This window comes from Mandrillus leucophaeus, unplaced genomic scaffold, assembly GCF_000951045.1.
Source record: "Mandrillus leucophaeus isolate KB7577 unplaced genomic scaffold, Mleu.le_1.0 Scaffold88, whole genome shotgun sequence".
Taxonomy (NCBI): Eukaryota; Metazoa; Chordata; class Mammalia; order Primates; family Cercopithecidae; genus Mandrillus; species Mandrillus leucophaeus.
Genome location: NW_012109585.1, coordinates 5,499,966 through 5,515,733, shown reverse-complemented (window position 1 = coordinate 5,515,733; position 15,768 = coordinate 5,499,966). Strand labels below are relative to the sequence as shown.

Genomic DNA, 15,768 nt, shown 5'->3' with positions numbered 1-15,768 from the left:
AAAAAAAAAAAAAAAAGAAGATGACTAGGGAAAACAAGCTGAGAAAAAAAGGAAATAAAAAGAAGAGAGAAAATGTAAATTTTCTGGCCTATAGTTAGCTATTTTCTGCATTTTAACATTTTCTGCATATCAACAATGTCAGATCCCTTTTTCCTGTAGCTACAGCCTTTAAGGTGGAACTAAGAAATTGATATACAAAGAAAGCGTAACATCAAAAGAGGTATTCTTCTAGTTTTATCTCTGCATTAAGATCACTGAAGATAAATTAAGGATCAAAAAGTTCCCCATTTTCATTTCCAAAATACCTTATGACTAGTATAAATCTACCTTAATTAAGAAGTTACTGCTCTTGGCAAAAAGAATACCTGTTTTGTTACAGAGGTATACGGTGAAGCCCAGACATTTGCAATGGTTCCCTCAATCTACACAACCACAATCTCTTGGGACCATATTTGAATTCCCTATGACCATCTTCCCCAGAAATTCTTCTGACAGGCCAAGAGAGTAAGGGTGAAGGTGAGGGTACAGCAGGCAGCAGACTTTCTACCCAGATCAGAAAACCAAGGAGGAATAAACAGGGACTGTACAAATATAACAAGAAAAGAGCCATGGTCAGCTAAATAAAATGACCCCTTCTTGTGTGGAGTTTTACCATCATGGAACCAAGTACTTTCATAAAGGAAGTTAAAAGAAAGAAGAATGACACTTCAGTTTACGAGGTGCCCATCAAATTGTATTCATGAACTGTTAGTTCAAATGCTTAATAAAAGTAGTGTATTTTGATCTCCAATGACCTGCAGTTCCTGAATTTTTAAAGAATAACAATTTTTCAGCTCGATCCCCACTCATTAGATCATAAAAAAAATTAGAATACCAGGTCATGGTGGCTCACACCAGTAATCCCAACACTTTGGGAGACGGGGCAGGTGCATCACTTGAGCTTAGGAGTTCGAGACCAGCCTGGGCAACATAGTGAGACCCTGTTCTATTAAAATTTAAAAAATCAGCCAGGCATAGTGGCATGTGCCCATAGTCCCAGCTACTCAGGAGGCTGAGGCAGAAGGATCACTTGAACCCTGGAGATCGAGGCTGCAGTGAGCTACAACCACACCACTACATTCCAGAAAAAAAAAAAAAAGAAAAATGAAAAAGGATATGACATGTAAAGGTATTACTAAAGTTACATATGGTGTGACCATGAAAATTGAATGTTCAATAAATAGCTTAATTTGAAAACCAAGAGGAAAAGAAATACTCACTTTGTTCTCCAGGGCCAAAATTGGACTGCTGAGATTCCTAAGAAAAGGAACATAAAATTATACAAAGTGACACTAAAAAAGAAAGGTTAATTCATGAAAAATGCTTAAATTACATAAAAACACTTCAAGTACTTGAAAAAGCACAGAAAGAATGCAATGATCCTGTCTGATCAGCCTTGGCAATTTTGTGATCAATAATGGACTTTCCCAGAGTCTAATACAAAAAGCATTAAGCCACCTAAATTCTTTATCATTCAATTCTTTCAGCAGCATCCACTGTAATCATATCCCTATTTAGAGCCCTTTATAAAATAAATAATTTTTGGCTGGACGCGGTGGCTCAAGCCTGTAATCCCAGCACTTTGGGAGGCCGAGACGGGCGGATCACGAGGTCAGGAGATCAAGACTATCCTGGCTAACACGGTGAAACCCCGTCTCTACTAAAAAATACAAAAAACTAGCCGGGCGAGGTGGCGGGTGCCTGTAGTCCCAGCTACTCGGGAGGATGAGGCAGGAAAATGGCGTAAACCTGGGAGGCGGAGCTTGCAGTGAGCTGAGATCCGGCCACTGCACTCGAGCCTGGGACACAGAGCGAGACTCCGTCTCAAAAAAAATAAATAAATAAAAAATAAATAAATAAATAAATAAATAAATTCAATTTAAAATTCTTGGTCTTAAGAAAACACTTCATTTAAAACTAAAGGTAATACTGAAGACAGTGTACTAAGTAAAAATAGCTGTATACGTTTATCCATTATAAGTATACCACTTTTTTGGGAGGCCGAGGCTGGTGGATCATGAGGTCAGGTGATTAAGACCATCCTGGCTAACACGGTGAAACCCCGTCTCTACGAAAAATACAAAAATTAGCTGGGCATGGTGGCGTGCACCTGTAGTCCCAGCTACTCGGGAGGCTGAGGCAGGAGAACTGCTTGAACCTGGGAAGCGGAGGTCGCAGTGAGCCGAGATCACACCACTGCACTCCAGCCTGGCAACAGCGCGAGACTCCATCTCAAAAAAAGAAAAGCATACCACTTTTATGGACTAAAAAAACCCATATGGATATTTCCATGTCATTTTAATCCCTCCTTCTCCCTGCTCCCAATATTTTATATACATTAGCAACATGAGGAACAGATGGTCATTTACTTCCATGTAAGCCTTGTAACAGCATAGTGTCTGGCACTCAGCAAGTGGCAATAAAAAGAAGTCAAAATGTCACCCTCAGTGAAATATGGCTTTCCAAACTCAATTTTCATGACCAGAACAGCTGTTCCATGTGTGCAATCTATGCATTTCTCAAAATTAAATCTGGGTACAAGACATAGCACTAAAATTACACAAATATTCCTAAAAGCCTACTTAAAAATAAGCATACTCTTCCTTTAGTTACAGAACTGTCTGTGAAAGAACAATATAGTTTTGCTGTTAAAAAAACATTAAAAACCTCTTTCTGTACTCAACGGATTTTCCAAGAGGATGCCAAGACCATTATATGGGAAAGAATAGTCTTTTTAACAATGGTGCTGGGGGAACTGAATAGCCATGGGCAAAATAAAGCTGGGACTTTATATTACATCATTTAAAAAAAAAAAAAAACCCAAAATGGACCAAAGACCTATAAATGTAAAAGCTAGAGCTATAAAATCCTTAGGAAAAAACCACAATGCCAAATCTAAATGACCTGGGATTTGGCAAGATAAACTGGACTTAATCAAAATTAAGAACTTCTGTGCTTCAAAGGCTGCTATCAAAAAAGTGAAAAGACAACTCACAGAATGGGAGAAAATATTTGCAAATGATGTATCTGATAGGGGGCTGGTATCCACAATATACTATAAAGAGCTCTTACAATTCAATAACAAGACAATCCAATTAAAAAACAGGAAAAGGGCCTGAATAAACATTTACCCAAGGAAGACATATAAATGGCCAATAAGCAGATGAAAAGATGTCTCACACCCGTCATCACGGAAATACAAATCAAACCTACAATGAGATACTACTTCTCACCCACTAGGATGACTAGAATCAAAAAGACAAATGTAACAAGTGTTGACAAGGATGTGGAGAAATCAGAACCCTGGTGAGAATGTGAAATGGTACAGCTGCTTTGGAAACATTCTGGCAGTTCCTCAAATAAGTTAACACAGAATTACCACATGACCCAGCCATTCCACTGTTAGGTATATAACCAAACAAAATGTAAACGTAAGTCCACACAAACACTTCTATATAAGTGTTTATAGCAACATTATTCATAATGGCCAAAGTGTGGAAACAACTCTAATGTCCATCGGCTGATAAACGTCCATCGGCTGATAAACGTATACACAAAATGTGATATATATTCATATACTGGAGTATTATTTGGACATAAAAAGGAATGAAGTACTGTTACATGCTACAACTTAGGTGAATCTTGAAAACATAATGTTAAGTGAAAGAATCTTGTCACAAAAGACCATATACTACGTTATTCTATTTATATAAAATGTTTAGAACAGGGAAATTATAGACATAGAGGAGATTAGTGGTTGCTTAAGGCTAGGAAGGAAGATAGACGGAAAAGGGGAAAACAGTTAAAGGGTACAGTTTCTTTTTGAGTTGATGATTTACAAACTCAAAACTACTGAACTCTACACTTGAAGTGGGTGAATTACATGGTAAGTGAATCACATCTCAGTACTGCTGTTAAAAAACTGTAAATAGAGCAGTGGGCAAGAGGTCACTTTTGTGACTTTTGTTTAAAATGAAGATTCCAGGATGGGTGTCGTGGCTTACGCATGTAATCCCAATACTTTGGGAGGCTAAGCAGTGAGGATCACTTGAGGCCAGGAGTTCAAGACTAGCCTGGGCAACATACCAAGATCCTATCTGTACAAATAATAAAAATAAAATAAAATGAAGATGTATTAACCCCTTGAATTGTTTATTGTCTTATATTCATTTACTTGATAAATGGCCTAAAAGTTAATAGCCCCATATTCCAAATAATCTCTGATTTCTTTGTCTTATATCTGACAATAGTCAGCAGGTCCCCAAACACTACTGGATTCTGTCTCTTAAACACCCACCAAAGGCAAGACTGTCTGAACTGGAAAGACTTTAGGTCCTCATCTTTTTTACCTACAATGGCCTTCTAATGGATCTTCCTAGCTCTAGTCTCTTTTCTTTACTCAACTATAGCCTCCAATTTACCCTTCTACAGCCCAAGTCTTAGTATGCGTCATCACTGCTCTCCTATTTTTCGCAGAACCTCCGATGACTTTTTGTTTTTTCCTAGGGATGAAACCCAAACTCTCTGGCATCACACTTAACCGTGTATCAAAGCACTGAGAAAACAATAAGCAAAAACTGACAAGGGCCCTGCCCTCAAGGAGCTTAACCCCTATTTGAATGTCAGTAATGACTACCTTTGCAAGCACTCACACAAATCCAAGTAAAATGGCAACTGTAATAAATACAATGAAGGGCAAATACACAGAATTATATTAAGAGTTTGTAACTGTGCATGCATGTGTACCTGTGTGCGTGTGTGCGTGTGTGTGTCTATGTGTATGATCTAGCCAGGAAGATGAGTAAAGGCTTCCCTAAGGAACTGCCATTCAGACTGAAATTTGAAGGATATATAGGAAATAAACTGGGAAAGGAAGAGATAGGCTAAGTGCTGCAGGGAGAGAGGAAACATGTGTCAAGTCCAGCTTAAAGGGAAGACCATGGCTGGTACAAGGAACTTAAAGGCAGCCCACAGAGAGGAAAAAGTAAAGGTGGAAGAGTGGTGAGACATGAGACTGAAGACCTAAAATGCTAGATCACACGGTTTACAGACCTTATAGACCATATTAAAGATCTGTGTGTGTGTAGCTTATTAAGTAGGAGAGTTACACAACTACATCTGCATATAGTGAAGACCATCTCACCTACTAAGTGGATAACAGCTTTAAGAAAGCTAGAATGGAGTTAAGGATACAAAATGAGGTTACTGGAGTAGTATCAGTAGGAGGTAACTACAGCTGAAAGTTTGTCTTCAAGCTTTTTTTTTAATCATATACTCCATTACTAAGAAATTTTTCCATTTGTATCTTCAAAATATGTATAGAATATGCATTACTACTTATGTATAAATACTGTAATTTTAAAGGCATAACAAAAATTAAATACCATTTTTAGAGTAATTTTTAAATTATATTTACGAAAGACAACAAAACCTTTCTAACACACAAAAATATAATGCTTCAAAGGTATGACACTAAGATGGACTTACTTTTGATATCTGGTTTCATTAGATGCCACAAAGATATAGTTATACTCTTGGAAGAAATACTATGTTTATTAAATCACAGTAACAAAATTTCAGCCCTATACATTAATTATGTAAAGGATTCTATTGAATTAGATTTCCATGTTCCCTGGTGTAAATCATTTAGGAAAATAAATTAGAAGGTTGCATTTTAATCTTTTTAGCAAATAGGTTAAAACCACTGAATAGCAATTTTTTTCAGCTCTTTAAAGTTTGCACATTAGAACTGTGGTTTTTGGTAACAAAAAACTAAAAATACATAAACGACGACAATATTATTTTTTAAGTGTTATTTTCCTAGCTCGTGTGTGTGTGTGTGTGTGTGTGTGTGTGTGTATATACACTTGTATATATATCTATACACTATAGATACACACACACACACATATATATATATATTTTTTTGAGACAGAATCTACTTCTGTCACCCAGGCTGGAGTGCAGTGGCGTGATTTTGGCTCACTGCCACCTCCAGCTCCCAGATTTAAGCGATTCTCCTGCCTCAGCCTCCCAAGTAGCTGGGATTACAGGCACCCACCACCAAGCCCAGTTAATTATTGTATTTTTAGTAGAGACAGGGTTTCACTGTGTTGGCCAGGCCGGTCTCGAACTCCTGACCTTGTGATCCACCCATCTTGGCCTCCCAAAGTGCTGGGATTATAAGCGTAAGCCACCGTGCCCAGCCACTCAAGTATATTTTTTAGGGAAGCAGTTACTTCATTCATTGTTAAAACATCATTTTTTTTTTTTTTTGAGACGGAGTTTCATACTCCTATAGGATGTTTCATACTTGTTGCCCAGGCTAGAGTGCAATGGCGTGATCTCTGCTCACTGCAAACTCCGTCTCATGGGCGCAAGTGATTCTCCAGCCTCAGCCTCCTAAGTAGCTGGGATTATAGATGCATGTCACCACACACAGCTAAGTTTTGTATTTTTAGTAGAGATGGGGTTTCACCATGGTGGCCAGGCTGGTCTTGAACTCCTGATCTCAGGTGATCCAGCCGCCTCGGCCTCCCAAAGTGCTGGGATTACAGGTGTGAGCCACCACGCTCGGCCAACATCATCTTTACTCTGAAGAGAGAGGGGGGTTTAATTATTTTTTTAAAAATACATTATGAAAAGACACATATAGCATATTTGGTGGTGGTATGCGTGTGTGTGTGTATGTGTGTGTGTCTGTGTGTGAGAGAGATAAAAAGAGAGAGGTGTCTAACTCATTTTTAAGTCGGATAACTGATATCACGAAACAACTTCTATGTTAGTGTAAAAAATATTCAGATTCATTCCTCATTTCATTACAGAATATATTGTACAGAACATGATTCTATAACCGAGTTGAAGATATTCCACAGTTCCAGACATTTCTGGCTTTAACATCATTGTTCCAATACTGCAACTGTGCATAAACTGCACTTGTACCATTACTCTTGCCTTGTCCTGGGTCCCTTTTTGTAATTCCTGTTAAAGCAGCCACCGTATCAACAGTGGTGGCATGTGGAAGGGCAAGAAAAAGAGGGAAGGAGACGGGGAAGAGGAGATGATAAGATAAAGATTTGTGAAGCACCTAGGTAAAGAGGTTCTAAGTAAAGAACAGAATACAAAGAGAAGACAACGTATGTCTAAGTGTGATGCACACAACTACACATCCAATTAAACACTAATAAATAATTCCTATTGCTTTCTTTTGTAGTCCTGCTTTCTACAAGCAAATATTTGGTATAGGCAAAACACATTTCTTGTTTCACACTTCCTTATAGCACCCAGCAAAATACCAGGGAAAAATAGCAAATATGAATCAATATTTAGTAAGTTTTGTTCTAAACCAAAGGAATGACTGAGGAATCACATGGAACAGAGGGATTGAATTGTTTTTGTTTTTAAATGGGACCAATCCAAGGAGAGAGATGAATACACTAAACCAGCTCCCCAAAATGATCCTAAACTTAGCACCATTTGCCACCTGTGAAGTGCTCTTTCAGACTCATCAATGGTGTAAAGTGTTTTCTGATGTGTTCCTTATCTTCCCACATCTTGCTAACACTCCTCTACTTCTCCTTTAAACTCTAATTGGTGTCACCTCTTGTAGGATGCTAAACCCAAATTCCCTAGATATAACAACTTTCTCCTTTCTCAGTCCTCTCATTGAACTTGGTACATATAGCTAGTGCACATGGAGAGTAAGTACCTATTAAAGTATCACACAGAGCTTTTAGCTATATTACACATGAAGTTGCACCAACTTAAATTCGGAGAATGAGATAAGCTATCAGTAAGAAGCAACCCACCTTAGCGACAGTCAGTCAGTAGCTGAGGTGTCTCACAAACACCAAAATCTAAACACTGTTACTTGAGTATATATATCCAAATTCAGTTAACAAACATTCATTGAACAGCTACTTTGTGCCAGAACTATTCAAAGTATTGGCACAGCATTTTCCTATGTTCTTTAAATACCCATCTTAGAGTAAGAACATTTAAATTATACAGTGTTCTATCTCCAGTGTCAAGAACACTGCTGGAGGTTGTTCCAAACATGGTGAATAAGTGCAAAGGCAATCAAAATCTTTAATATTCTCCAAACTATCACTGGAAAATCTCCCAAGCTATCCCTAACTATACCCATATTCTCTGCTTCCCTCTGGTGCCAATGAAGTAGTGGTGCTCTATTCTAAAGCTACTCTCCTCTACGTGGACACTGAATCTTAATTGCTCTTGTGAAGATCTCCTAAGGTCACCTCCTCTCTTTCCCATGGATCATTTGTTTTTCCCTTTCTACTAAACTATCAGCATTATAAAAATAACAAAATATCTTCATCTTATAAAAACACTCCCCTGACATACTAAGACCATACAGTTCTTGGTACCACATTCTCTGTTCCTTTTTACAGTAAATGCTTCAAAAGACACTTACTCTGGTATCTTTTGAGCCTAGTACAACTAGTCTTTTACCCTCATCTTTCTACTAAAACTCTTTGTCATTAATAAAGAACAAATTGTCAAATCTCATGCCAGGAACATAGAAGTTAATAAGTATCTGTTTAATTAATAAATATATAAGCATTATCAAATTTTTATAAAAACATGTCTAACATAAAAATATATATTAAATGTGTAATAGCAGATTAGACATCACAGAACAACAGATTAGTGAACCTGAAGACACAGCAATACAAACCATCCAAAACGGAGCAATACAATATAAGATCCGCCCCCCGCCAAAAAAAAAAGAAAAAAAAAAAAAGAAAGAACAGAACATTAGTGAACTCTGGGACAACTTTAAGGGGCCTAATATACATGTAATTGGAGTCCTTGAAGAAGATGAGAAAAGGGGAGAAGAGGGTAAAAAAAAAAAAGTGAGTAACAGTTTCTCAAATTTGATGGAAACTATAAGTCCAAAGTTTCAAGAAGCTGAACAAACCCCAAGCACGAGAAAGATAAAGAGAACTACAGCAGAACATATCATAACTGAACAGATTAAAAGCATGATTTAAAAAAAAAACTTAAAAGCAGCCCAAAAAAAAGGACATTTTACATATAAACAAAGAAAAGAATGACAACAATGTACGTATCAGAAACAATGCAAGCTGGCAGACAGTGGGGGCAAGGTCCTCAACCTAGAATTCTATAGCTGGCAAAAACACTTTAAAAAATAAAAAAGGAAAGGCAAAATAAAGATTTTTTCAAAGTACTAAAAGAAATATTCAAGTCCTCCAGATAATAGTAAAATGGGCCAGGTGCAGTGGATCACACCTGTAATCCCAGCACTTTGGGAGGTGGAGGTGGGTGGATCACCTGAGGTCAGGAGTTCCAGATTGTCTCCACTAAAAATACAAAAAAAAAAAAAAAAAATTAGCCGGGCGTGGGGGCGGGCACCTGTAATCCCAGCTACTCCGGAGGCTGAGGCAGGAGAATTGCTTGAATCAGGGAGGTGGAGGTTGCAGTGAGCCAAGACTGCACCACTGCACTCCAGTCTGAGTGACAGAGCACGACTCCGTCTCAAAAAAAAGTAAAGATAACAAACTGTGTGTTTGTTTATTTGGAGACAGGGTCTCACTGCCACCCAGACTGGAGTGCCAAGACCTCTGGGGCTCAAGCTATTTTTCCACCTCAGCCTCCTCAGCAGCTGGGACCACAGGTACGTATGACCACACTCAGATAATTTTTTTATTTTTTATAGAGACAGGGTCTCACTATGTTGCCAAGGCTGGTCTCAAACTCCTGGACTCAAGTGATCCTCCTTTCTCGGACTCCCAAAGTGCTAGGATTATAGGTATGAACCTTTGCATCCAGCCTAAAAGATAATAGATGGTTTAAATAAAAAATAGTAACAATATTGTGCCATTTATACTTTATGTGGAAGTAAAACATAAACAACAACAATACAGATTCTATGAGGGGAGAAATGTAAGTATAATGACAATAGGGTCTTATACAGTAGAAAAGGAAGGTATAAAATCACTTGAAGATAGACTGACACATATACACACACACACAAAAAGGCCTGATGAGACAAACAGAAATCAAAAAGCAAGATAGTAGATTTAAGCCCAATTGTATCAATAATCACATTAAATGTAAGTGGTCTGAACACCCTAAAGAGCAGAGTGTCAGATTATATATAAAAAGCGTAACAAAATCATATACTACCTACAAGAAATGCATTTTAAATATAAGAACATAAACAGGTTAAAAGCAAAAGGCTGGAAAAAAGCATACCATGCTAACATTAAATAAAAGAAAGTTGGAGCTGGTCCTATTAATATCAAAGTAAATTTTACACAAAGAATATTATCAGGTTTAAAAGGGGTTGTTTCATAGTAACAAAGGCTCAACTCCTTAAGAGGTAACAATCCTAAGTGTTTATGCACCTAAAAACAGAGTCTGAGAAAGCATGAGGAAACAAAGCAAGAACATATATACAAATCCAAAATTAAAGTTGGAATCTACTCTCAATAATAGATCATTGATAGAATAAAATTAAAATGAGTAAGGATATAGAAGATTAGTATAAAATTATAAGCCAACTTGACCAAACAGGATACTCCAGAGATAGGGTCTTTCTCTGTCACCCAGGCTGGAGTACAGTGGCATGATCATGGCTCACTGTAGCCTTGACCTCTTGAGCTCAGGCAATCCTCCCGTTTCAGCCTTCTGAGTAGCTCGGACTACAGATGCCCACGACCGTGCACGGCTGATTTTTAAATTTTCGGTAGAGATGAGGTCTGGCTATTGCCCGGGCTGGTCTCAAACTTCTGGCCTCCAGGGATCCTCCCCCCTCAGCTTTCCAAAGTGTTGGGATTACAAGCGTGTGCCACCACACTGGCTGGAATACACATTCTTTTCAAGTGTACACAAAACATTAGCAAAAAAAGACAATAATCTGGGACATGAAATAAGTCTCAACCTCATACAATGTATGCTTCATGACCACAATGGAATTAAATCACAAATCAATAACAGAAAATATGCAGAAAATCTCCAAATATTTGGGAACCAACACAATTAGAAATAATCCAAAAAACAAGAAATCAGGACGGGCATGGAGGCTCATGCCTGTAACCCCAGCACTTTGGGAGGCTGAGATGGGCAGATCACTTCAGGTTAGGAGTTCAAGACCAGCCTAGCCAACATGGTGAAACCTCGTCTCTACTAAAAACACAAAAATTAGCCAGGCATGGTGGCACATGGCTATAATCCCAGCCCCTAGGGAGGCTGAGGCAGGAGAATCACTTGAATCCAGAAGGCGGAGGTTGCAATAAGCTGCGATTGCTCCCACTGCACTCCAGCCTAGAGGACAAGAGCAAAATTCCGTCTGGAAAAAAAAAAAGAAAGAAAGAAAGAAATTAAAAGGTGTGTTTGTTTCTTTTTGGAGATGGAGTCTTGCTCTGTTGCCCAGGTCAGAGCACAATGGCTTGATCTCAGCTCACTGCAACCTCCACCACCAAGGTTCAAGCGATTCTCACGCCTCAGCCTCCCGAGCAGCTGAAATTACGGGTGTGCGCCCTACCATACCCAGCTAACTTTTGTAGTTTTAGTATAGATGGGGATCCGCCATGTTGGTCAGGCTGGTCTCAAATTCCTGACCTCAGGTGATCCACTAGCCTGGGCCTCCCAAAGTGCTGGAATTAACTGGCGTGAGCCACTGCACCCGGCCCTCAAAAGGTATTTTGAACTGAATAAAAATGGGTATGGTGGTTCACACCTGTAATCCCAGCACTTAGGGAGGACAAGACTCCATCCTGAAATTAAAAAAAAAAAAAAAAACTACATCAAACTTTGTGACATGCAGATAAAGTATTAGAGGGATGTTTTTACAATAAAATCCTGTATTAGAAAATAAGGGCTGGATGCAGCGGCTCATGCCTGTAATCCCAGAACTTTGGGATGCCGAGGTGAGTGGATTGCTTGAGGCCAGGAGTTTGAGACCAGCCTGACCAACATGGTGAAACCCAGTCTCTACTAAAAATACAAGAATTAGTCAGGCATGGTAGTGTATGTTTATAATCCCAGCTACTTGGGAGGCTGAGGCAGGAGAATCCTTTGAACCCGGGAGGTGGAGGTTATAATGAGCTGAGATCACGCCACTGCACTCCAGCTTGAGCAACAGAGCGAGAATCCATCTAAAAATAAATAAATAAATAAAACAAGAAAATAAGAAAAATCTCAATTATATGACCTTAGCTTCCACCTCAAGAAATCTGTTAAAAAGACGAGCAGGCCGGGCACAGGGGCTCATACCTGTAATCCCAGCATTTTGGGAGGCTGAGGCAGGCAGATCATGAGGTCAGGAGTTTGAGACCAGCCTGACCATCATGGAGAAACCCCGTCTCTACTAAAAATACAAAAATTAGCCAGGCACAGTGGCATGTGTCTATAATCTCAGCTACTCAGGAGACTGAGGCAGGAGAATCGTTTGAACCCAGGAGGTGGAGGCTGCAGTGAGCCAAGATCACACCACTGTACTCCAGCGTGGGTGACAGAGCAAGACTCCGTCTCAAAAGAAAAAACAAGAAGAAGAAGAACAAATTAAACCATAAAAAAGCAGAAAAGTAAAAGATCAGGGTGGAAATCAATGCAATAAAAAACAAAAACAACAGAGAAAGAAAAAGCAGTTCTCAAGAAAACTGACCATCTCTAGCCAGGGCACTCAAGAAAAAGACAAGAAAACAAATTACCACAATAGGTAATAAGATAAGTCCTATCATAATAAAATATGTTAAATGTATAAGGGAATATTATAAAAAATTTACAACAATTTGTTAACTTTGATAATTCATAGATAAAATGGACAAATTCCTTGAAAGATATAAACAACCAAAGATCATTCAAGGAGAAACAGGTAACATGAGTAGCCCTATAGCTACTAAAGTAGTCTAATTTTTGCTTAAAAACCATCTTACAAAGAAAGCTTATATCCAGAGGTAAATTCTAACAAACACTTAAAGAAAAAAATACCATTTCTGGCCAGGCACAGTGGCTCATGCCTGTAATCCCAGCACTTTGGGAGGCTGAGGCAGGTGGATCACGAGGTCAGGAGATGGAGACCATTCTGGCTAACACAGTGAAACCCCGTCTCTACTAAAAATACAAAAAACTAGCCAGGTGTGGTGGCACACGCCTGTAGTCCCAGCTACTCGGGAGGCTGAGGCAGGAGAATGGCATGAACCCGGGAAGCGGAGCTTGCAGTGAGCCAAGATTGCGCCACTGCACTCCCGCCTGGGTGACAGAGCAAGACTCTGTCTCAAAAAAAAGAAAGAAAGAAAGAAAGAAAAAATACCATTTCTATGCACACTATTCCAGAAAATGGAAGGGGAAGCAATTATTTCCTAATCTATTCTATAAGGCCATCATTACTCAGATACCAAAACAAGGCAAGGATATGAAACCATTCTCACAGGGTTAAACAGAATTCTGGACAAAAATGCAATTATAATTAAGCATTAATTATACTGCACTTCAACTCACTTGTTTTGTTTTTTTGTTTTTTTGGGTTTTTTTTTTGAGATGGAGTCTCGCTCTGTCACTCAGGCTGGAGTGCAGTGGTACGATCTCGGATCACTGCAACCTCCACCTCCTGGGTTCAAGTGATTCTCCTGCCTCAGCCTCCTGGGTAGCTGGGAACTACAGGCACCTACCACCATGCTCGGCTAATTTTTCTATTTTTTGTAGAGACAGGGTTTCACCATATTGGCCAGGCTGGTCTTGAACTCCTGACCTTGTGATCCCCCCACCTCAGCTTCCCAGAGTGCTAGGATTACAGACGTGAGCCACCACACCTGGCTGACTCACTTCTTTGTAACAGAAAGTCACTAACACTAGATACTGACCATCGGCATCCCCATTGTTCCTACAGATAGAATTTCTGAAATTAGAAACTTAAAGCTTTTGTTTAAGAATTGCTTAAGGCTAGGTGTGGTGGCTCACATCTGTAACCCCAGCACTTTGGGAGGCTGAGACAGGTGGATCACGAGTTCAGGACCACCCTGGGCAACACTGGGAAACCCTGTCTCTACTAAAAAATACAAAAATTAGCCGGGCGTGGTGGCGGGCACCTGTAATCCCAGCTACTCGGGAGGCTGAGGCAGGGAGAATCACTTTAGCTAGGGAAGCAGAGGTGATAATGAGCTGATATCATGCCACTGTACTCTAGCCTGGGTGATAGAGTGAGATGCTGTCTCAAAAAAAAAAAAAAAAAAAAAGAGTCGCTTAAGCAGGACAGTCTCAGTAGCTCATGATTATCAACCCAGTGCTTTGTGAGGCCTAGGCAGGAGGATTGCTTTAGGTTAGGAGTTTGAGACCAGAGTGGGCAACATCATGAGACCATTTCCACAAAATTTTTTTTAAAAATCAAGAGTTGCTTAAGCACAGTGGAACAGCTGAAGCCAACCAGTTTAAAGATCCCCACAGAGGAACAGAATTAGCATGAGAATACGGCTTGTACATCTTCCCAACGCATGATTTCACCCAGCATTCTTTGACAAATCAATGATCTTAATACTTCAGCCCACTCCATAATCCTTAAAAGCCATGGTCTCAACTCCTTGGGAAGACAGATTTGAGGTTTCCTCTCATCTCTTTGTTTGAAGGCCCTATAATTAAATTCCTTCTCTGCAGCAACCCAGTGTCTCTGTTATTGACTTGCTGTGTGCATCAGACAACAGACCTGTTATGGTTACAGATGTAAGAACAGAACAATACAGACCAAAATAGCCCAGGAATACAGATGCAAAAATTAGAAAAAACTTTTAAAATCAATTTCAGCACTATAAAAAAATACATCATGACCAAGTAGAGTTTATATCAGGAATGTAATATTGATTTAACATTTAAAATTTAACCAATGTTTTTTATTTTTATTTTTTGAGATGGAGTTTCGCTCTTGTTGCCCAGTGGACTGCAATGGTGCAATCTTGGCTCACTGCAACCTCTACCTCCTGGGTTCAAGCGACTCTCCTGCCTTGGCTTCCCGAGTAGCTGGGATTACAGCCAAGTGCCACCACGCCCAGCTAATTTTGTATTTTCAGTAGAGATGGGGTTTCTCCATGTTAGTCAGTCTCATCTCGAACTCCTGACCTCAGGTGATCCGCCCCCCTCAGCCTCCCAAAATGCTGGGATTACAGGCGTGAACCACCACGCCTAGCCAAATTTAACCAATGTTATTCACCATATTAATACAAATAAAAACAGGAAAATCTTATGATCGTTCCAATAGATTTAAAAAGTATTCAACAAAATTCAAAATTCATTCCTAATGAGAACTCCTAGGCAAAGAGGAATAGAAGAATTTCCTTAATGTAATAAATGACATCCACAAAAAGCCTACAGCTAACATCACACTTAATAATGAAAGACTGGATACTTTCTCCTCTATAGTAAAAAATAAGGCAAGAATGTCTGATCTCACTACTGGCATTCAACATCATACTAGAGATTCTAGCTAGTGCAATAAAGCAAGAATATAAAATAAGGCATTCATTTGAAACAAACATAACATCTTTATTCACAGGTGAAATGACTGTCTAAGTAGGAAACATGGTATCTACAAAAATGGTATTAAAATTAAGTAAATTTAGAAAAATTACAAGATAGGCCGGGCATGGTGGCTCAAGCCTGTAATCCCAGTACTTTGGGAGGCCAAGACGGGCGGATCACGAGGTCAGGAGATCGAGACCATCCTGGCTAACCCGGTGAAACCCCGTCTCTACT

At 39.3% G+C, this 15,768-nt stretch overlaps 1 protein-coding gene across 1 annotated transcript in view; it reads right to left on the bottom strand.

Annotated features, from left to right (window-relative positions):
* AFF4 (AF4/FMR2 family, member 4) overlaps positions 1-15,768 on the bottom strand; it is a 71,964-nt gene that overhangs the window by 36,220 nt on the left and 19,976 nt on the right. Inside the window, exon 6 of the mRNA XM_011969303.1 lies at positions 1,256-1,296. Within this exon, the coding sequence (XP_011824693.1) occupies positions 1,256-1,296 (41 nt within the window). The remainder of the gene's footprint in view (positions 1-1,255; positions 1,297-15,768) is intronic.